General features: G+C 36.7%; 1 protein-coding gene across 1 annotated transcript; it reads left to right on the top strand.

The window, feature by feature from the left end:
- Window positions 1-1,103: 1,103 nt before the first annotated feature.
- Window positions 1,104-6,455, top strand: LOC119666112. The gene has a single exon (XM_038075391.1). The coding sequence runs from the start codon at window positions 1,104-1,106 to the stop codon at window positions 6,453-6,455; it is 5,352 nt and encodes a 1,783-aa protein (XP_037931319.1).
- The last annotated feature ends 17,817 nt before the right edge of the window (window positions 6,456-24,272 follow it).

Here is a 24,272-nt window from a genome sequence, read left to right as displayed (position 1 = left end):
CTTATTATAATATTCAGCATCCTCAATATCCATAGTACCAAATAAAACTTTAAGCCCTGAACCTATTATATTTAATATTCCTCTCTTGTTTCTATTTCCCTTTAAACTGGACTTAATTCCAAGCATATTATGTACTACATTTATTTTTTTATTAAATTTTTAAAATGTTGTTTTCCAAAAACAATGATCTCTTCACATTCGTGATAGGAATCTATGCAAGTTTTATCTACATGATCTACTTTACTTCCAAGCCAATTAATTTTATCTTCATAAGAAGTTAGATTTACATTAGTAATTATGGATATGTGACCGTCCACGATTCTGGTTTCCTGTACTTTCTTGAAATAGAAGCTTCCTTTTCCATTAATATCCTCGATTTTAAGAGTGAATATAGCTAGAAAAAAGCTGAACAGTTTAAACAAAATTAGTTTTCAATATATCTTTTAATTAGATTTTTTGAAATTTTTCTTGTTCTACGATTTGTTCTTATAAAGACATTAGCTTCGGTAACTTTTACAATGGTATATGGACCAGTAAAAGTATTCTCTAACTTTTTATTTTTTGTAAGATTTTTCACAACTATCTTTTGACCTACTTCATAATTAGGTGTATCTGTTATCTTTTTATCATAGATTAATTTTGACTTTTCCTTACAAACTGTTGTATTTTCTTTTACTTGCTTTTCAATGTTCTCTATGATAACTTTTATATTATAGTTACTAAATCTAAAGCGTCAATTCCACTCGGTCTATTTCCTTTCTTCCAAAAACTATTTCGTGTGGTGAAAAAGCGGTGGAGGTGTTGCCGAAAATTGCGAATAATTTAAAAACCTTTGTCTGGCAATCATGACAAACAGCTGACTTGGAGACTTCGAAATTATTTAGTAAATTTCCGTTTTTCATTTTTTCTCTTTTCTTGTTGTGATTGCTAGACAAAGGTGAGTAAATTTTTAGTTTAATTTTTCAATCGTAATTTTTTAATGTAATCATTAATCATGTTACAGATTTTTTAAGCGCAAAATAAAGAGTGCTATTTAAAATTGTCAAAAGTGCATTTATTTTCTTATTTTTTACAACAAGAAAATCTTAAAAAATCTTTATAATATGGAAAATGATAATGACGTGGAGCTGCCTCTTCAAAAAGGTTTAACATCAGCAGCCATACTTGAAGTTGGAGATGCAGATGGTGATGATAAAATCTCACACAAACACAATGAGGATGATGGTCAACATAGTAGACAACAGCAGCAGCCCAGCGCCAACATTACTCGAATAAAACAAATTAAGTTGCAACAACTAGAGGAGTCGTTGCAGATCAGGGAGAGCTATTTGCGGGAAAAATTTAAAATCCTCACCGCAGATAGTGACGACGAGGGTATCGTGGAATCACATTTGCCTGAAGTTGGGCAATTACCTCAGCTGAATGCACATCAAGCCGTAGCTGATGAACACTTTTCGCCACATGGCCAACCTCATCTACAGAGTACACCAAGGTTAGTAAATAATCCATCTCTTTATACCTTACAGATCGCTCCCACGCTTACGTCGTCTCAGCTAGCAGCGCGTCAATGCATACCGAGAGATTTGCTTACGTTCCGCGGCGATCCAGAAGAATGGCACATTTTTATAAGTGCGTACGAGCAAACTAATCAAATCGCAGGTTTCTCCGATTATGAATGCCTAATGCGCTTACAGAGGTGCCTCATTGGTAAAGCGCGCGATGTAGTACGCAATATGTTGGTGTTGCCTAATATGGTTGGAGAAATAATAAACACTCTTCGTATGTATTTTGGACGACCAGAAATTATTCTAAATAAATTAATTAAGAAAATGCGTCAGTTACCGCCTCCAAGGGGTAGGCTGGGCGATTTAATTGACTTTTCAGTCAACATTAATAATGTAGTTGCAACAATTGAGGCATGTAAGCTGAATAGTTATTTTAATAATCCACTCTTATTACATGAGCTAATAAGTAAATTAGCTGAAGATATGAAGCTCAAATGGGCACTACATTCAGCATCAATAGCCGAACCTACACTTCGCGATTTTTCAGCGTGGCTCTCATCTTTAGCAAATGCGGCAAGTAGAGTAGCTACACCTTCTTTTTTAGATAAACCACTAAAAAAGGAAGGACGAGTGCACGTACATCAGACAGCTGAAATGACAACCACGGCAGTTAGGTGTTACATTTGTGGCGGCGGACATAAAATAATGGAATGTGAAATATTCACGAACGAGCCTACCAATCAACGCTGGCGCATTGTCAAGGAAAAGAAGCTGTGCCGACAATGCTTAGGCGAGCATAGGCGTCGCTGTTTCAGTAATAAAGTGTGTGGCATTGATGGCTGCAATGCACGACACCACCCCATGCTGCATTCTCGGATAGACCAATCTACGCCAGCAATATCTTCTACAGCTAACAATGTTTCATCGGATATAGTAGAACAAATAAGTTTAAGTCCATACTCAAACAAAGCGTTACTCAACAACCATAATTCATCAGTGAATAAAAACTGGTCATATTGCCGAATTCTTCCAGTTACTTTATATGGCACCAAAAGGACTATTAACACATATGCATTGATGGACGATGGGTCAACACTAACGCTTATTGAAGCAAGTCTAGCCGATGAATTGGGAAACGATGGTATCCAGGATGCGCTATGCATTAATTGGACAGGTAAAATCAGTCGACAGGAAAATAACTCAAAAAGGCTCAACTTACAAATTTCTGCCAATGCTCCTCAAGCTAAAAAATTCCCATTGAAAAATGTCCGCATAGTAAGCAACTTACGCATGTCAGCAGAATCTTTTGCAGCTGATAAAATAAAACAATGGTATCCGCATTTAGATGGCTTGCCTCTAGCAAGTTATACAAATGCTGTCCCCATGCTGATTATCGGCGTAAATAATCCAAACTTAATTTCAGCACTTAAGGTGAGAGAGGGTGGCTGGCAAGAACCCGTGGCGGTGAAAACACGTCTTGGTTGGACAGTTTTTGGTGGTGGTGAATTAAACCACCGTAACAACTTAAACCTACACAAATGTAGCTGTGGACAAGAAGCTGATAGGGAGCTTCATGAGTTAGTAAAGACATTTATAGTAAACGAGAATGTCGCGGTGGCTACCCCAAAAGCAGAATTACTTTCAGTTGAGAATCAGCGAGCAGAGGAAATAATGCGCAAGTGCCAGTTACGCGAAAACCGCTACGTTGTCAATTTGCCATGGAACACCGATACGGTCGAATTGCCAAATAGCTTGCCGATGGCATTACGTCGAGCGGAGTGCTTACGTCGAAAAATGCATGGAGACCCTGAATTGTGTCAAAAGCTAAAGGAACAAATCACTACTTTAGTCAGCAAGGGCTACGCAACTGAGTTGCCACCAGAAGCAATTAACGAGCGAGGTGGGAAGATTTGGTATTTACCAATTTTTATTGTGCGCAATCTACTTAAACCGAAAAAGCATAGATTAGTTTGGAATGCTGCAGCCAAAGCTGAAGGAGTGTCACTAAACGATTTTTTGCTGAAGGGGCCGGATATGCTGCGACCACTTATAAACATATTGTTAAATTTTCGTATAGGAAGAATAGCTGTCTGTGGTGACATTGCTGAAATGTTTCATCGAATTCTAGTACAAGAAGCAGATACTGATGCTCAGAGATTTCTATGGTTCAGCGAGACATTTAAAAATATTTGCGTTTATAAATTAAATGTAGTTAGCTTTGGTGCGCGATGTTCACCATATATAGCGCATTTTATTCGAAACCTTAACGCAGAAAGATTTATAGCTGAAAATCCTAGAGCAGTGTACGCTATTAAAAACAATCATTACGTGGATGACTTTATAGATTCAACAAATTCCATTGAACAAGCAATAGCATTAGCCGAGGCAGTTCGCAACATACATGAACGAGGTGGTTTCCATATGAGAAGCTGGACAAGTAATGCACCAGAAGTTTTAGCTGCGTTAAACGAAAATAGTGAACAGACGGGTAAGTCGTTTGATAATAATATCGACACACTTCCGATCGAAAAAATTCTCGGCATGTATTGGGACCCGAAGTCAGATTGCTTTAAATATGTTTTAAAATTCGTTCGTTTACGTCGTAATGTTTTTGCAGATGAAATTGTACCCACTAAAAGAGAAGTACTTCAAATTTTAATGTCCATTTTTGATCCATTGGGACTGGCAGCTTGCCTCACATCATATTTAAAAATACTTATTCAGGATATTTGGAGAAGCGGAATCGACTGGGATCAACCACTGGTACCCGATCTTATGGGCAAGTGGTTAGCTTGGGTTGCCTGCATGCCTATTTTTGCTAATATTTCTGTACCCCGTTGTTATTCACCATACATAACAGAAAGTTCATGTGATGTACAAATTCATACATTCGTAGATGCGAGTGAGTTTGCTTATGCAGCTGTATCATACTTCCGCATTAAAGATAAATATGGAGTAAGTACGAGGATCGTAGCCGCAAAAACCAAAGTCGCTCCAATGCGACCGATGTCTATTCCAAGAATGGAGCTACAAGCTGCTGTAATTGGCACACGGCTTATGAATACAATATGTAAAGTACACACATTTGATATTAAAAAGCGTTTCATTTGGAGCGATTCCAAAACGATGCTAAAGTGGTTGCGTGGTGATCCACGTCAATTTCAACAATTCGTAATGTTTCGCATTGCAGAAATTCAAGAAGCATCAACCGTCGAAGAGTGGAGATGGGTACCCACGAAATTAAATACTGCAGACAGTGCAACGAAAACAAAACAAAGTCCCGAATATGTGCAGCCGTGGGTCAAAGGACCAGAATTTTTGCTACAAGACGAGGATAAATGGCCAACTGAGGTGGACTTAGGTCCGATGAAGACCAGTGAAACTCGTGCAAAATTTTTATATCATCGCGAGACACAACCATGTTTCAATTATGAATATTTTTCATCCTGGATCAAGTTGTATCGTGCCGTTGCAAATTGGCTACTCTACATTGGGAAACTAAAGGCTCGTTGTGGCGGTTTCAATGCTACAAACGTTATTTTGACTGTTCAACATATTGAGCGCGCGAAGCTCTTAATATACAAAAGCGTGCAACAGGAACTACTTGAAGATTGGTCGACACTGAAAATGGGGAGAATAATAGAAAGGAACAGACCGTTATATAGGTTGCAGGTGTATATGGATAACAATGAGCTCATAAGAGTAAAAAACAGAGCGAGTAACTTTACGAATGAGTGTAAACCTCAAACTGATTTTATTTTCTTACCGCCAAAACATAGAGTATCGTACCTTATATGTGCGCACTATCATGAACGATTTTATCACATCCAACATGAAACTGCTTTAAATGAGGTCAGACAATTGTATTTCATACCAAAATTAAGACCATTATTCAAATTGATGCGACGAAACTGCAACGTATGTAAAATTTCATCGGCAATACCTCAAGCGCCGCAAATGGCCTTACTTCCCCCAGCACGACTAGCAGCTTTTCAACGTCCATTTTCTCATGTGGGTATTGATTATTTTGGACCAATGGTGGTTATTGAGAATCGCAAAGCACTGAAAAGGTGGGGTGTTATAATAACTTGTTTGACTATCAGAGCCGTTCACATCGAAATCGCCCATAGTCTTAGTACTGACTCATGCCTAATGTGTTTAAGAAATTTTATTGCCAGACGAGGAGAACCTATCACCATCTACAGCGATAATGCAACGAATTTTCACGGTGTCGAGAACGTTTTAAGAAAGGAGTTAAAGAACATTGATTCCTCGGTTATGCAACACAAGCTAGCTCATCAAGGAATAGGCTGGAAATTTAATCCACCGGCAGCACCACATATGGGAGGAGCGTGGGAGCGACTGATTAGAACAATTAAGACAGTGCTGTATCAAATTTCGCCATCTCAACGTTTTACGGATGAAAGTTTACGTACTGCATTACTTGAAGTTGAAATGATCATCAACTCGCGTCCTTTAACCTACGTGTCACTCGATAGTGAAGATGAGGATCCAATAACTCCAAACCATTTCTTGTTGGGGAGCGCTAATGGTTTGAAACCATTTTGTGATGCTAAGAGAATCGATCCAAAGATGTGCCTGCTACAATCTGAGATGTTTGCAAATCAATTTTGGCGACGATGGGTGCGTGAGATACTTCCGACATTAACGCGTCGCGGCAAATGGTTCAATAAAGTGAAACCCATTACGGTAGGAGACGTTGTGCTGATAGTTGATGAAACGGCTAAGAGAAATACTTGGGTAAAAGGCATAGTTATCGAGACAACTGTAGCGAAAGACGGCCAAGTAAGACGAGCTAAGGTCAAAACAACAAAAGGCTTTTTGGAACGCCCTGCCGTAAAGCTGGCCATTCTGGATATCGGCAAAGTTGACGCAAACGATATTGGGGTCGCCTGCGGGGAGGAGAATGTTGCCGAAAATTGCGAATAATTTAAAAACCTTTGTCTGGCAATCATGACAAACAGCTGACTTGGAGACTTCGAAATTATTTAGTAAATTTTCGTTTTTCATTTTTTCTCTTTTCTTGTTGTGATTGCTAGACAAAGGTGAGTAAATTTTTAGTTTAATTTTTCAATCGTAATTTTTTAATGTAATCATTAATCATGTTACAGATTTTTTAAGCGCAAAATAAAGAGTGCTATTTAAAATTGTCAAAAGTGCATTTATTTTCTTATTTTTTACAACAGGAGGAATGAGTTGTTGTTTTATAACATAAACCTGCAAACTTCATTGCTTCATCCCAATTCGATTTCTCAAAATCAACTGTATTCAAATATTCTTTCAACCTTCCATGAATTCTTTCTATTTGCTTGTGGATGAGCCACACTAGTAGTAATATGTTTAATCTTAAAGATTTTAGCTAAATCCTTCATTAGTTCATTACAAAACTCTGTACCATTATCTGTTAATATTATTTTTGGAATACCAAAATAGGTAATCCATTCATTTACAAACGCTTGAGCAACAGTTTCTGCGCTTTTATCTTTAAGCGGTGTAAAACGTACATATTTTGAAAGACTGTCTTGTATACTCAATGCGTACACATTTCCTGCTTCAGATATTGGGTAAGGTCCAGTTAAATCCATGCTCACTTGTTCAAGTGCACTAGAAGCATTTGAAACCAATTGCATAGGCATTCTAGTAGGATGTCTGTCAATTTTACATAATTGACACTTTTTACAAGCTCTTACATAGTCTGCAACCATATCATTTAAATTTTTCCATGTATATTTTTCTCTAATTTTCGCAATAGTTGCTTTTTGTCCGACATGACCACCTATAATACTATCATGATATTCCTTAATTATTTCTTTCATTTTCTGAGAGTCTGTTACCTCGATCATTTTTCCTCTCTCCTGAATATTTTCCTCAACATTGTTTTTAAAATTTTCTTTAACCGATTCTTTTTCATTATTTTCAATTTCTATTTTCTCCTGAGTATGTTCCGCTTTTTCAAATTCTCGTTTGCTCTGTTCGCTACAACAACTACAACGTTTCTTTTTCTTTTCTTTTCTTGTTACTACTAACACATTTCTACTTAAATGATCAGCTACTACATTTTCAACTCCTTTTTTATATTCTATATCATACATATACTCTTCTAACTTAAGTCTCCATCGCACTAATCTTGATCCAGGGTCCTTTACATTAAACAACCATTTCAATGGCTTATGATCTGTTCTGATCAAAAATTTCTTTCCATACATATATGGTCTGAATACTTTTACGGCTCAAACAATGGCCAAACACTCTTTTTCTGTTGTGCTATAATTTCTCTCAGCACTATTCAAACTTCTGCTAATAAACTGAATTGGCATATCTTTACGGCCACTCTCTTGTGATAGCACCGCCTCCAGACCTTCATTTGAAGCATCTGTTGTAACAATGAATTTCTTTTCAAAATCTGGAAATTGCAAGGTTACCACACTGGCTAGGCTATCTTTCAGTTTACCAAATGCATTGTCCTGCTCCTCCCCCCAAAAAAACTCAACTTCTTTCCTAAGAAGTTTATTAATAGGTGCCGCTATTTGACTAAAACCTTTAATAAATTTTCTATAATAATTTATCGCTCCCATGAACGACTGTATTTCCTTAATACTCTTTGGAGGAGACAATTTTACTATCGCCGAAACTTTATCTGGATTAGGTTTAACACCTCGTTCTCCAATAATATGACCCAAATATGCGACTTCTTTCCTTAGAAATTCACACTTATCTGCTTGTAGCTTGAGATTGGCTTTCCTTAGTTGCTCCAAAACATCTCTTAGTTTTTCATTGTGATCAATTAAATCTTTACCATATACCACAATATCATCCATGTACACAAAACATTTAATTCCTTTTATTCCTATTAGAATGATATCTATCATTCTCTGAAAAATACTAGGTGCATTTTTCAATCCAAATGGCATTCTCTAAACTCATAATGTCCATGTGGGGTAGTGAATGCTGTTTTCTCGATGTCCTCCTTAGTCATTTTAATCTGATGAAAACCATTTGTTAAATCAAGTGTTGTAAAATATTTCGACATTCCTAATTGGTCTAAAATCTCGTTGATATTTGGTATTGGATATGTATCCGCCACCGTCATTTCATTTAATTTCCTAAAGTCGACTACCATTCGCCACTTAGCTTTTCCAGAAGCATCTTTCTTTTTCGGAACCATCCACACAGGAGAATTCCACGACGATTTAGAATTCCGTATAACATCGTTTTCTAACAATTTCTTCACTTGATTCTTCACTTCCTCTTCATGTACCTTTGGATATCTATATGTTTTCGTATAAATAGGTTTTACTCCTTCTTGTGTTCTTATATCACAAGTTAATGTTTCCGTGAAACTCAATTTTTCTCCTTCTAAAATGAACAAATCACTATATTCTGAAATCAATTTCCTAATTGATTCATTCTCCTCATCATTCATATGATCTACTCTTAAACTCTTTTGTATACATTCACACCTATTTCTTATTTGAAAGACTCTCTCTTTCATTAATTTTTCTTTTTTAGGATCCTTCCTACAATTATCATCAATATTATAATCCCTAAGGTCTTCTACCTTCAACAGAAAATCAATTACAACTTTTTCCTCACATTTATTTATAATACTTACTAAGCATTTTCCATTTCTCATTGTACTAATACAATGAGGAATGACAATTTTTTCTTCTTCATAATGCGGAACATACACATCTAATCCATTCTTTTTATCTTTCTTAACCTTAATAGAACGAAAGACTTCCATTCTTGGAGGAACAAATTCTTCAAATTTATTACATTGGAGACTATGTACATTTTTATCAACATAAAATAAATCCTGGTCATAATCTAGCTTGCACTTAAAGTGGCCTAAAAAATCAGCTCCGATTATGCCATCATATCCATAAACCAGATCATTTGGTATCACGTGAAAATTCCATCTGTAATTATGCGTTTTACCTTTTAAATTCTTAATTCCTATTCTAATAGATGCATTTCCTATTGTTTTTTCAGATTTTTTGCCTATACCAACTAATTCTATCTTATTAATATTATTCATTTCTTCTATATATATGCATTTAGATTTAATTAAACTAATACTAGCCCCAGTATCTATAAGGAATTTATAAAAGCATTTCTTATGATCTATTATTATGTAAGGACTTTCTTTACTCACATTTAAGGAAAACGTTGCCTTACTTACGTTTTCTACTTTCGAAAATTTTTGTTTCCTTCCGGAGAAACATTCTTTTGTACTGCCTTTGAGTAACATTTATTTGCAAAATGTCCTATTTTGCCACATTTATAGCACTTCATAATTTTTTCTCCAGTGCTATTAGTTTGTTCCTTTTTCATGGTACATTTTGAAGCAATGTGCCCTAATTTTCCGCAATTGTAGCACTTTATTTGTGTTACTTTAACACTAAAATTTCGTCTCACACTTTGTCTATAATTTATTCTAGATTCTTCATCCTGGGCAAATCTTCCAGCCTCTGACAACGATTGTGGACGACAATTGTTCACATATTGGCCAATTTCTCCATCTAAGCCATTTATAAATGCATTTAAAACGATCTTAGTTTCAATATAATTATAAACAGCTTCTCTAACACTATCGTCCTGAGTTTCTATTTTTGCATCAGCTCCCAATTTCCTAGACATGGTTTCCATAAATAATTGGAACTGCCTAACTGTTCGTCCCCCTTGTCTAGTAGATATCAGTTCTCTATATAAAGCTAGTGTACTATCACTGTCTTTATAGTTCTGTTTGAGTTGAGTCTTAAGTTCATTCCAATTGCTTATAACTTTATTTTCTAATATTAATCTTGCGTTTCCTGATATCTGTGACTTTATGTATTTAAATAGGAAATCTTTTTGATGCGGCTTTGCTACGCCTATAGCATCATCGCAAGCGGAGACAAATGTGTAAAGCTCAGTTTTATCGCTTTTAAACTCGGGTATTAATTTTATTAATGTATTAATGTCTACCATCTCTCCTAATCCACTCGAATTGCTAGAATTACCAGAATTACCTGAACTTCCTACATTAACATTAGGCCTTTTCGGTGGCTCGCAAGTACGGCAAAAAATGCAAATGTCAAATGTTTTGTTTTGACAAACAGCAAATCTTGTATATGTGCATATAAATCAAATATATTTTTATAAAAATATTATAAAATTAAAATGAACACGGAATTAAAAGGAATGGTAAGAATATTGGAAATTTAAAAATAAAACACTAAGATAAGTAAATTTTTGTAGGTACTGTCGATGTTGGGAGAAGAAAGCAACGTTTTGCAGCGGCCGAGGGATGCAAGTTGTTTCACGGATTTTTTAAATGTTATGAATGCACTCTAGAAAACACTTCGTTTCCTTTGTGGTCCATAGTTTGCGTGTATTTCTATAAAAAATTTTTTTAGAAAAACTTCAAAAATTATGTTTGTTTTATTAATTTTACGTATGTAAACTACAAATTAAATAAAATAAAATAAATGTTACTTGGTAATAAGTAACATATTCGTTGGAATTTTCAATGAAGGTTCACAATAGTTCGCTTATTGCGTTGGTAACATTTTTTTTTTTACTGGCCGATGTGATTGGCCAGCATAACTATGCTGGCCGAGGTAGAGAAAATAGTGTTGTTGTTTTGCATACATTGCGGCCAGTATAGGCCTGCATAGGCCAACAACTTGCTGTTTTTTGCCGTACTTGCGAGCCACCGAAAAGGCCTATTGTCATTTGTTGCCATTATGAATTTTATACAACGTAAAATATTACACGAAATTATTGACAAAAACTGTTATTAAATTCTATAAACTCCAATATATATATGTATATATATATTTTCTTTTAACAATATTAATTTATATTGATTTCTATAAACAGCAAAATTTAATTTAGTTTCACTTATATGTGTTTTTTTTTTTTATAATTCATAAATCAAATACTGTTACTTATAAAAATAGTAATAATTATCATTAGATAATTTTAGATAATTAAATTTGACATTTAGTACAATAATAACAAAATTTAATATTAAAATTTTGGTACATTACCAGCTAAGTGAAACCCATAACATCAGAATCATCTTCATTTTCGAATTTGCTCACCAGATTTGCTTCTTAATTGCAGAACATCAGATTTCTTCCCGATTTTTTGTATTTCACCACCTTCTCCTTTTTACGTTGAATGTATTTTTGAACTGCTTTTCTGTTATATATATTTTCACTATTGTCTTGTCTTTTACACGATAATTAATTTTGTATATTCTACTTTTTCAGTATATCATAACACATTCAACTCAGCTATTTTTGTTCCGCACCTGAACTTTCTGATCTCACTTTATTTCTTGATTGGCAAATAAATATTTCAAAAGTTAATTTTCTGTTAAATTTTTTAATAGTGCACAGTTTTATTAAAACTTATTGTTTGTTTTTTATTTTTACTGTCAATAATAATTATCCTTGTTGATAATATAATTTCACAACATATATTTTTTTTTTATTCGTTTCAGTTACTCGAAACACTCCTTTTAACATTTACTCATACCGTATACTAATTTTAGTAAATTAAAACACTTTTTAATTAATTTTTTATTTTCAACCGAAAATTCTATCTTTACCGCTGCCACCAATTTATTTTTGTTATGAACTTAAACAACGACCAAGGTCGTCAGCCGTCAGATACACAGGGGGATAAACACGTACTTTGTGTATGTGCCGTAACTGCTGTATACTGTCGGTAGTGTGATTACATCCTCTACGCGGGGGCGGCTAGAAACAGGCTCATAGTATGGTCATGTCTCTACTATGAGTGCTGGCTAATTGTAATCGGGCGGACGCATGTAAAAGCGTCTTAAATCAAAGCTCAAATCCAAGGTGGAACAGCATATGCCGAGGGATGAATGGCCATGGATAGTTGGTCTTTAATATGCGAACTCTGGATACCTGTCGACCTCCAGTTTTAATTTAGACTTCTCACGATAAACGGGCTATGTCGTGTGTGACCTTCCCATCCCGAATTTAAACAATTTTTGTATGGACAAATTAAACATTTCAAATGAGCTTGATGTCACTCTAACGGCATCATCTTCAAATAATTCCTCTCCGGAATTATCTGTAGCTAAGTGTGTGCCGGCCATTGGGCTGGAAGCCTCCACCCATTTCGACAGCGCTACTGTGTGCGTCAAAATGGATCCGGACGGGCCACCGTCTACTTCTCCGCTTGCGGAAACGGTGTACGCACCAGCAGTTACTTCGTCGCGATCTCAGGTAAGGCGGCAGGAAATTATTGAGGTCTTGTCCTCAAATTCCGAAACCGTTGAATCTGATGATTCCGACACCGGCAGTGTGGTATCACAAAAATCCGGTCTAACTGTCGTTGGATCCAAAGTTGGCAACCTCACTTTGGAATCTCCAAAATTTACTCACCTTAAAAGAAGTGAGAGAAGAAGGTTTAAGGCGGCAATGTCTTCAGGCCATAGCAGGGCAGTGGCTCTTAAAATTGCTATGCAACATCCACCTGCAAATAAGCGGGTCAGATCAGAGGAGCAATCCCCCGGTTTGTTTCCCGCCAAAAAACATAAAGTGGCTCACGTGGGGCTCACCAAGCCATCGTACAGCCTAGCTGTTAAAGGCGTACGCTTAGGCTTCACGTCGGCCGATCCGGCTGGCAATTCGCTCTCTACAGAGCAAATCACGCTTCTCCAAGAAGCCATTATTGATGTTGCTATTGAGCAACACAACGACGAAATACAGCCGGAGTTCGAAGGGTGTTTACCTAGAACGGGGTGGCTGCTTATCGTCTGCAGTGATGCAAAAACTGCGGAGTGGGTCAAGAAATTTTCAGGCCACATAGGGGCCAAAAGCGGACTCGCTTTAAACGTGGTAGAGGAAAAAGATTTCCCACGAACTCATGTAGTTCCTGGCTATTTTCCTCAGAGTTTGACACTGTCAAACGAAAAAGTTCTGGCTACCATTGGTACCCAGAACAAATTCTCCACCACGCGGTGGAAGGTGATACGCAGGCTGACGCAGGATCAGATGCTTCACCTAGTCTTCGTCATTGATGACGAATCTATGAGGAAGTTATCCGAACTTAAAGGTAGGATTGCATACCGGTTCGGACACTTGAGATTGATGCTAAAGGGAACCACCCCCGCTCATTCTCACCTCATAGATAATACTCCAAAGGTGGTTCAGGATGATAATATAATCCAATCATCCTCGGCTCCGGCAGCATCCATTACGGATGATTGCCCAACAGTGACTGTTCCTGAGGAAGAGGAACTAGACACACGTCCCTCCACAAGCAAGGCTGTGTGCTCTGCCAGTGGGCGTGCTGTTCAGATTCCCACCTCGGTAACAAAGTCCACAATGCCCTCCACGGGCACGGCAACTGTAGCAGGTAAACCACGGACCGCTACCAATAAAACACCCTTAATCGGTAAAATTTTACCGAAGCAATCAAAGGGTGATAGAAATAAAGGTTCTCGACGAGACAAGCGTGAAAGTCTCGTCCGTAAGTCTCTTCACGAGACATAATGAGCGCTCTTGAAGTGCTCCAGGCAAATCTGCACCATGCTAAGGGAGCATCGGCCACCTTGTGCAGAATTGCCCAAATCAATAACATCGCTCTAGGACTTATCCAAGAGCCGTGGGTGTTTGATGGCCAAATACGGGGTCTCAACACAAAATCAGGTAAGCTGGTTTATGACCGTTCGATAGCAGTGCCACGTGCAGCTATCCTAATCGGTGGAGATGTAAAATATCTTCCGTTAACAAACTTTATTTCTAGAGACCTAGCAGCGGTTCTAGTCGAAGTCCCAACACTAGGAGGGGCCACAGATATAGTCATGGCCTCTGCCTACTTCCCAGGTGATGAAGTAACCATTCCACCATCGGAAGTCCAGCAGCTGATCAACTTCTGCAAGTCCACTGGGCGACAGCTAATCTTGGGCTGTGACGCTAATGCCCACCACACAGTGTGGGGGAGCAGCAATGATAATAAAAGGGGTGAGTACCTATTAGATTATATTATGTCGGTAGGATTAAGTATAGCTAACAAAGGTAGTAAACCCACTTTTATTAATGCAATTAGAGAAGAGGTATTAGATCTCACTCTTTGCACTAGGGGTATTGAGGAATCTATATGGAATTGGCGAGTGTCGGACGAAGTGTCCCTCTCAGACCATCAACATATTAGGTTTGAAATTCCCAGTATATCCGAGCAGCAAGATAAAGTGTACCGGCCGAGGAAAACCAATTGGCTTAGGTACAGGGACTTGGTGGGTTCCGAAAATTTTTCTCTAGCTAGGCCACTAAGAACTCGTGAAGAGATAGAGTTGGCTGCAAACCATTTAGGTGAGGTTTTACTGACCTCCTTTCACAACAGCACGGTTGCAGGTAATGCTTCAATTAGAGGTAAGGTTCCTTGGTGGAACTCGCAACTAGCTAATAAGCGTAAACTAGTAAGAAGCTTATTCAATAGAGCAAAACGCTCTGGTAGTTGGGAACAGTATAGAACTGCACTCACCGACTACAACAATTCAATCAGACAGTCCAAACGGGCCAGCTGGCGTAGCCATTGTGATAGTATTGATAGGTTGCCTGAGGCTGCTAGACTACACAAGGCTTTAAATAAGGTCAAAACAAATGAAGTAGGACTTTTAAAAAAACCCGACGGATCATTCACTACTGGTCGTGAAGATACCCTCGAGTTTCTCTTGCAAACACACTTCCCTGGTTCCGTATCCGGACCACCCACATCACATTCATATAGGGAAGTTACTGCTCCTACAGGTCAGGAATACGCTCTATCTGGTGTTATTTTTGACAGGGACAAGGTGAAATGGGCGATCAACTCATTTCAACCATTTAAGGCGCCTGGAGGCGATGGTATCTACCCTGCTCTATTGCAGAATTGCATAGATATCATCATAGACCCATTACTAAAACTCTTTAGGGCTTGTTTTACTATGGGTTATATCCCTCATTCCTGGAGAGGAGTGAACGTGATCTTCATTCCCAAACTTGGGAACAAACCTATGGACCAACCTAAGTCCTACAGACCCATTAGTCTTACGTCTTTCTTATTGAAAACCGTCGAAAGGCTGATTGATCTGTACATACGGAATAAATTGGAACAAACTGTCCCACTCCACTCCACCCAATATGCCTACTCAAAAGGCAAATCTACAGAGGTCGCGCTGTATCATTTAGTCAGCAAAATCGAAAGCACGTTTCAATCTAAAGAAATCGCCTTATGTGCATTTCTGGACGTAGAGGGAGCTTTCGATAACACATCTTACGAATCCATATCTGGAGCACTGGCCCGTAAAGATATAGACTCATGTACAATAACGTGGATAGATAGAATGTTGCGTGATAGGAACATATCCTCCAAGTTAGGTAGCACTATCGTCAGCATTAATGCTGTACGGGGCTGCCCCCAGGGTGGGGTTCTCTCACCATTGTTATGGACGCTGGTAGTCGATGACTTACTAGTTAAACTGGAGCAATCTGGATATCATGCCATAGGTTATGCAGATGACCTGGCAATCATTGTTACAGGTAAATTTGACACCACAATTACAGACGTAATGCAAGCGGCATTACACAAAGTCTCGAACTGGTGTATCAAAGAAGGCCTAAGTATTAACCCAAAAAAAGCGGTAATTGTGCCTTTTTCCAGAAGGTACAAAGTAAATATTGGGTCCCTATCTATTAAGGATACGGCTATCGAATGCTCCGATGAAGTCAAATATTTGGGGGTCACCCTAGATAAGCGTCTTAACTGGAACACCCACCTGAATAATATAATTGGCAAAGCCACCCGGGTCATGTGGACATGTAGGACCTCATATGGTAGAACCTGGGGCATAAGTCCTAGAATTATATCATGGTTATACCGCACAATGGTCAGACCCATTGTAACCTACGCAGCTCTTGTTTGGTGGAATAAAGCGCAACAAAATGCTGCAATAGTCAAATGCAATAAACTGCAAAGACTCGTATGTATCGCTATGACGGGAACTATTCGAACATGTCCCACATCAGCACTGGAGTCCATAGTAGGTCTCACCCCTCTGCATCTCTTTATTAAAAAGACAGCAGCTATGAGTGCAGCTAGGCTACACCCTGTCATCGACATGCACGGAAGTCTCGTCAGTCAAAACTCTATCTGCAGACTAGTTCCTGGCATAGAGATCTGCGATAGGACAGATCGCATGAACATGGAACTTCGCTTCGGTAGGAAGTTCGAAGTCCTCATACCCGATCGACTGGACTGGGTAAATGGCACTCCTGGATTTGAACCAAAAGTGATATCATGGTATACTGATGGCTCAAAAACCAAAGAAGGAGTTGGTGCTGGAATATTTGGTCCTAACACCAGAATCTCGCTCGCGCTGGGTATATGGCCCACTGTCTTCCAAGCAGAGGTTCACACCATCGAGGTCTGCGCTCGTATCAACATTAATAAGGGGTTGAAAGGCCCCCGAATCTGTATTTATTCAGATAGTCAAGCAGCAATTAAAGCGTTATGCTCCTGGAAGTTTTTCTCAAAGCTTCTAGCAGACTGCTATGACACACTGCAGCAGCTGGCAAGCAATAACAAAGTGACACTGTGCTGGGTGCCTGGTCACACAGGAATCCATGGCAATGAGTCTGCCGATAGTCTTGCACGGGCAGGATCCGCCACTCTAATATGTGGCCCAGAACCTTTCTGTGGATTAAGTTGGTCTACAACTAGGTCTCTAATCAATGATTGGATTTCAACCGAGAGAAGTCGCTACTGGCGCGACAGTCGAGGTAACCGTCAGGCTAAAGAGCTGGTTCTCCCTTATAGCTACAATAAGATATCCACTTTCAGCAGAACAGAGTTGAGGATGCTAGTGGGATATCTAACGGGTCACCATAGGCTACGTTACCATCTCAACAAAATGGGCCTATCTGAAGAGATAGATTGTAGACTCTGCTTAGAGGCAGAGGAGACAACCAGCCACATCTTATGTGACTGCCCAGCTCTGATCTGGGTCAGGAGGAGATCACTGGGTCGGGAATTGCTTTCACCTTCCGACATTAGGAAGTCCTCAACAACCGACATTTTGACCTTCATTCGAAAGGCGGAATGTCTATTGTTCAGTTAGGGTCTGTTGTAGCACAAAAGATCAATCATGGTCGCAGTGCTCTGCTCAAATGGGAGCTAGTACCCTGTTATTTCTATTCTATTCTATTCTAAACAACGACCAAGATGTTAGTTGGCTTGACTCGAACTGAACTAATAGAATCAAACAAAAGCTAACCAAACCAAATCAATTATGCTGAGATTTGCATTCTTAAGAAAAGTGCGGTGGTGTTTGTCGTATGTAAGTTGATTCCTATAGGAGGAACCATAAGCGCAACATTGTTCATAAGAAAAACAAAGTATACTGTGTGCAGCTTGACTACAGTGATCATGGCTGAATCAGCATAAACAGTAAGTAAGCTTCAATGCACTTGAAATAAAGTAAACAGGAAGCGTTACTTTGTGTGTAGGATAAATTCCTAAAAAAAACTGTGATATTGCGCTTTGTCTTTTATTTGTCTTGATACAAAATAAGACAAAACTTAATTTGATAAATATGTGGAATAAATCCACATAACAAGCCGGATGCCTCAAACAATAACCGAGTTTTGTGTAAATCACAATTACGGTTCTTTTCTTTTGGGAGATTCTGCATACCTGCGGTTCTGCATGTAATGCATTCGTAGGCAAGGATTGTCATAGAAGACACTTTTGATCGTATGATAACAAGGTTTCGTCGACTGTTTTATTTTATGGAATAACAAAGAACACCTTAAATAACAAATTTAAATTGTGCGCATTCATATTGCATAATAAATGCTGCACACAGAATGATTTTTAAAATATATAAACTTCTGTAATAGTTGTTTGTAGCTCTTTTTTTCAAATTTGCTTCTTTTAAAGAAAATAAATGCCTACAACTCTTTCAATTATTTTACAATTTTTTCCGTGATCTTTGCTCGTCCGACGCTCACCAAAATTCTTAAATTATAAGAAGTCTGCAAATTCCTATATACATAAGGAGACATGTGTGTAGACTTAACAAATAATTGAAAACTTTTAATTAATTTTTGCATACATGTCTCAGACCGATATTTGGTATGCAAACTTGAATATAGACGGTGCGATTTAGAAGCACACATTCCTTGTCTGTAAACATGTAGCACCGTCTATATTCTGTTTTATGCTCTTAGTTTGTACTTTACTTGTGTTTTACTTTAGTTTTATTAAGAGTAGCTCGTGGAACGGACCTATAATGTTGCTTGAATGTAAAGAATTTAAATATTTATTATATAATTAATATAATTATATTATTAATTATTGAATTTTTTGTCAAAATATATGAGGTTTATTAAAGGTCATGTTTTTCACAACTTCACAGTGACTTAGGAGACATCAAAAATATATAAAACACAGCGTTTGAGACTTGCACTTTATTTTGTAGTTTGTGTGTATGTGTGAACTAATGTTCTTTGAGCCAGTTTCAAGTAAACAAAATATGACTGCAGAATGGTCAGAAGATAAATCGCTGCATGTATATGATGAGATAAAATTTCTGCTCAAGACTTTGGTCATAGCGAAGTTTATTAGGTCTAGTATTTTATTGTTATCTGCAGGCCAATATCTACCAATTAAATTAAAGGAAAACTTCACTTTTCTTGGACACTATTTTATTAGATTAGAGTCACTGTCTTAATTGTTTTTATTAATTTTATGATCACTTAACTCGTTTTATCAATAAAAAAACATTAATAGTTAAGAGTGATTTATTTTACGCGCACTTTTATTTTGCTCGCGAACTATTGACTTAGCTTTGAAAGCGTAAAATCTTTAATCGTGTCTTCTAATTAAACCTATTAACATATTAACTTCCCCACCCCTTCTTAGGAAATCCTCCTGGATTTGAATATAAAAAAAAAATTCATTAGTACAATTAATATGATATACAGTCAAACCTTTCTATAGCGAACCTCCCTATAACGAATTCCTCTCTATAACGAAATTTTGTTGAAGACACAGCGATTTTCATATATTTGAACCTCTCTACAGCGAATTCCTCTCTATAACGAAGTTTTTTTCAGGTTCGCAAACAAATTTTTGCATACGTAAAAACCTCTCTATAACGAATTTTTTTAAATACAAGTTAAACACTTAACTAATACGTTCTAACTTATGAGAAACTTCTTTGTATGCAAGCTATTAACTTGTTAGAAAATTTGGAAAAGTTCCTTAATAAGGAAAAAGAAAAAATGTCTAAACAAACTAAAATTATAGGCTTAGCCATATGCAATTAATATTTTTATTGTTATGTATATATATATGAATAAACATAAAATTAAAACGTAAATATTTCTCAATCAAATGCAAAAAAAAATTAAAAAAAAAAAATTTGTTCAACCTCTCTATAACCTCTCAATGTCCAATCCAAGGAAGAAGTACTGAAGTCAAATGCGTATTATGCGAAGGAAACCATCCTGCAAATTATAAGGGTTGTTCGATTTATAAGCAGCTACAAACCGCGAAATTTCCAACTCTAAAACCTAAACCAACAACAAATACAAACAAAGAAACTGACGAAGAAAAAGACAAAGTTTCTATCCCAAGGGATCCCAAAAGAAGTTATGCCAGCGTGCTAGTGGAACAATCACCTAAATCTCTTACTATTCCTAAATCTCCAGATACCATGAGCGAAGTTCTAATAGTAGTTATGAATGTTCTTGTCACGCTGACGACTAAATTATGTCCGACAGTGAATTAAATATAGTACTCTGGAATGCGAATGGACTATCAAAACACTGTTTAGAGCTACAAGAATTTTTAAAAGATCAAAAAGTAGACATCATGTTAATATCTGAAACACGTTTTACTTCAAAACATTATTTTAAAGTACCAGGCTATGACTTTTACCACACTATGCATCCCGATGGCACAGCTCATGGGAGAAGTGGCATTTTAGTTAAAACAAATATATTACACTTTGAAATGCAACAATACCGCACTGAAGAGATTCAAGCAACCAGCATATCAACAAAAGATTGGTGTGGCTCAATCACAATAACATCAGTATACTGTCCACCAAAACACGCAACTAAGACGGCAACATATAAAAAATTCTTTAGAACCTTAGGTAACAGATTTATTGCGGGGGGAGATTTTAATGCTAAACACGTTGAATGGGGCTCTCGGCTTTCAACACCCAAAGGACGGCAGATGCTTGCGGCTATAAGAAGCGAAAACCTTTCAACTATCTCGTCTGGAGAACCAACTTATTGGCCCACGGATCCCAAAAAAATGCCAGACTTGTTAGACTTTTGTGTTACTAAAGGAGTGCGACAAAACGACACGTTCTGTAAATCTAGCTTTGATCTTTCATCAGATCACTCGCCAGTATTATTACGGATAAAATCGAATATACAACTTAAAGTTCAAAAATGTTATCTGCACAACAAATTAACCAACTGGGATGCCTTTAGGCATACACTTAAGGCATTACTTGATGAAAAAATGGCGCTTAAAACAGACGAAGACATTGCGCTTGCAACCGAACATCTTATAAGTAGTATTCAGCAATCAGCCTGGAGATCCACGCCTTCAAACATGCAACAATTCGCCACACCATTATGTAGTACGACTCAAGAACTTATAAGAGCCAAAAGAGCAGCGAGAAGGCGCTGGCAACAAACCAAATCTCCGAAAGATAAAAAACTTTTTAATATGCTGATCAAAAATCTAAAAGAACATCTGAAAACAACCAGAAATTTGGAAATACAAAGAATCTCCAAAGACTAGACGCAACTACTTCCACCAACTACTCTCTCTGGCGACCAATCAAGAAACAGACATCAACGCACAATGCACCAGTAAAAAACGAACTTGAGCAATGGGCCCGAACAGATACAGAAAAATGCAAAGTATTTACGGACCACCTGTCTTCAGTTTTTATTCCAAACATTAATGAAGCCCCAAATAGTATAACTGAAGAGATTAGAGAGGTATTACAGTAAACGCACCAACTGGACCTTCCAATACAAAAATTCTCCATTTTCGACATAAAATTCGAAATCAAAAAACTAAAAATAAATAAAGCACCCGGCTATGACCTAATTACTTCAAAAATATTAAAGGAGTTACCGGATGAAGCAATAGTACTGCTGCGAAACATTTTTAACTCTATTGTCACAAAAGGCTTTATCCCTCCCCAATTCAAGGTGACTCAAATTACCATGATACTCAAACCTGGGAAAACGGCAAAAGATGTTAAGTCATATAGACCAATTAGTCTTCTACCGGTTATGTCAAAGTTGTTGGAAAATTTATTTCTTACCAGATTAATGCCCATTGTCAATAGAAGGAGACTAATTTCGGAATATCAATTTGGTTTTAGAAAAAAGCACAGTACAATAGAGCAAGTACACAGAGTGGTTAATGTTACACATACAGCATTTGATAAAAGGAAGTACTGCACAGCAGCATTTCTGGACATATCCTAGGCATTTGATAAAGTTTGGCATAACGGCCTATTGTTTAAGCTTAAAAAGATGCTCCCAACTAATTACTATATTTTCTTAAAATCTTACATCGAATCACGATATTTCTTTGTAAAACATGGGGATGAAATATCAACTTTGCAGCCAATTCAGGCTGGAGTGCCACAAGGCGGTGTCTTGGGACCTGTGTTATACTTACTCTTCACTAACGACTTGCCTACCACCGTTGGTACTGAGATTGGAACTTTTGCCGATGATACTGTGGTAATTGTTACAGACGAAAATCACCAGTTAGCATCCAACAAACTCCAGCGAGCGCTAGATAACATTTCCCAGTGGCTTAAAACCTGGAGAATAAAAGCAAATGAGACTAAGTCTTCACAAATAACCTTTACAATGAGAAGGAAAAATTGCCCACCGGTACGCCTTAACGATATTTTAATCCCTCAATCTACCCAAGTGAAATATTTAGGAATACACTTTGACACAAAACTAACTTGGAAGCACCATATTTTTACCAAAAGAAAAGCACTTGGCATCAGACTGCGGGAGCTCTACTGGATACTGAACAAAAGTTCAAAGCTTTCCGTGGAAAATAAACTTCTTATCTACAAAGCGATACTCAAACCAATCTGGACATATGGCATTGAACTCTGGGGAACTGCTGCATCTTCAAATATTGAGATTATCCAACGTTTTCAATCAAAAACCCTTAGATTAATCTTAGATGCTCCTAGATATATAACAAATGAATGTATAAATCGCGATCTCAACGTTCCGGTAGTTAAGGATGTCATAAAAAGCCAAGCCAGTAAACACAAAAAACGTATATTACATCATCCCAACCACTTTATGAGCAGAATTATAGCAGAAGGAAGAACGTTCACACGCCTCCGCAAACAAACGCCATTGGAACTTTAATGTGTCCGACTTCAACAGACGGATGTGCTACTGAGCTCAGTCCATTCAAGTTCAAACTGGACTTTTAAGTATTTAGTCACTTAGTCACTTTTAAATATTGTTTATTGTCTACTCTGAATTGGCAGATCGCAATATAAGAAAATAAAATTAAACAAAAAAAAAAAAAACCTCTCTATAACGAAGACCTTTCTATAACGAAGTTTTTTGTAGGCACCAACGACTTCATTATAGAGAGGTTTGACTTTAATTAATTTTAAATAATATAATATAATACATTTTCAACATATATAATACAATTTCAATTAATATAAAATAATACAACTTCAATTAATGTAATATTATACAGTTTTAACTTATATTATATTGTATTATAATATACAATATTTTAATATTAATATAATATTGGTTAATTGTGTTATATTAATACAATTTCAACTAATAATATATAATAAAATTTCAATTTATATATTGCTGCGTACGTTTCAAAATTCGACGTAATGGTTCGCGATTGTTGATTATAATAACACTTTTGTTATGCCTAATACTAAATTACTATTATAAAAATTAATGGCTTCTATTTTCCAATATAAAATTTGTATATGTATGAATAAAAAAGTTATGTTTATTCATGTCGTATAAGTTCAAATTTTGTAATATAATTTACCCAATTTACAAATATGTTTACTTTAACAACCTATTTAACCCATGGAATACATTATCAACATGAAATTAAGCAGCATTTCAAAACATTTGTTTTCAATTTCAAGCTAAAATAAATCTTTATTGCATTTAACATATTATACGAAAACCTCCTAAACTATTTTCCGCACAAAAAAAAATTCAAACAGCTAAGAAATAAATAAGAAAATAAATAGCATAAATAATTGCGTAACACACACAATTATAAACAAAACAACATTTCCCATAATTATACGTTAATATTAATTAAACCCATTTAACTTAATAATAATTATATTATATGTAATGTATACTTAAATTTATTTATGAGTATTTATATATATTTGCCTTAATTAAAACTTGTACAATAAGTAGTTGAAAAAATGTTATACAATAGCCCTGAAAGAGCATAAAATAGAATAAAAGTAGCACAAGTGTGGTGTAATCACACTTATTTAATACGTGTGACAAAAATGTTATAAAAAATGAGTTTTCTTAAGCAATTTCTATTAGTTTTGATCGAGGTAGGCAGAGTTTCCATTCTTTAAAAGATATTCTCTGACTTCGAGTGACCATGGAAATAAAACATATTTAATATCATAGAAACATATTCATA

This window comes from Teleopsis dalmanni, chromosome 1 (genome assembly GCF_002237135.1).
Source record: "Teleopsis dalmanni isolate 2A chromosome 1, ASM223713v2, whole genome shotgun sequence".
Classification (NCBI taxonomy): Eukaryota; Metazoa; Arthropoda; class Insecta; order Diptera; family Diopsidae; genus Teleopsis; species Teleopsis dalmanni.
This window is presented reverse-complemented; position numbering and strand designations above follow the sequence as displayed.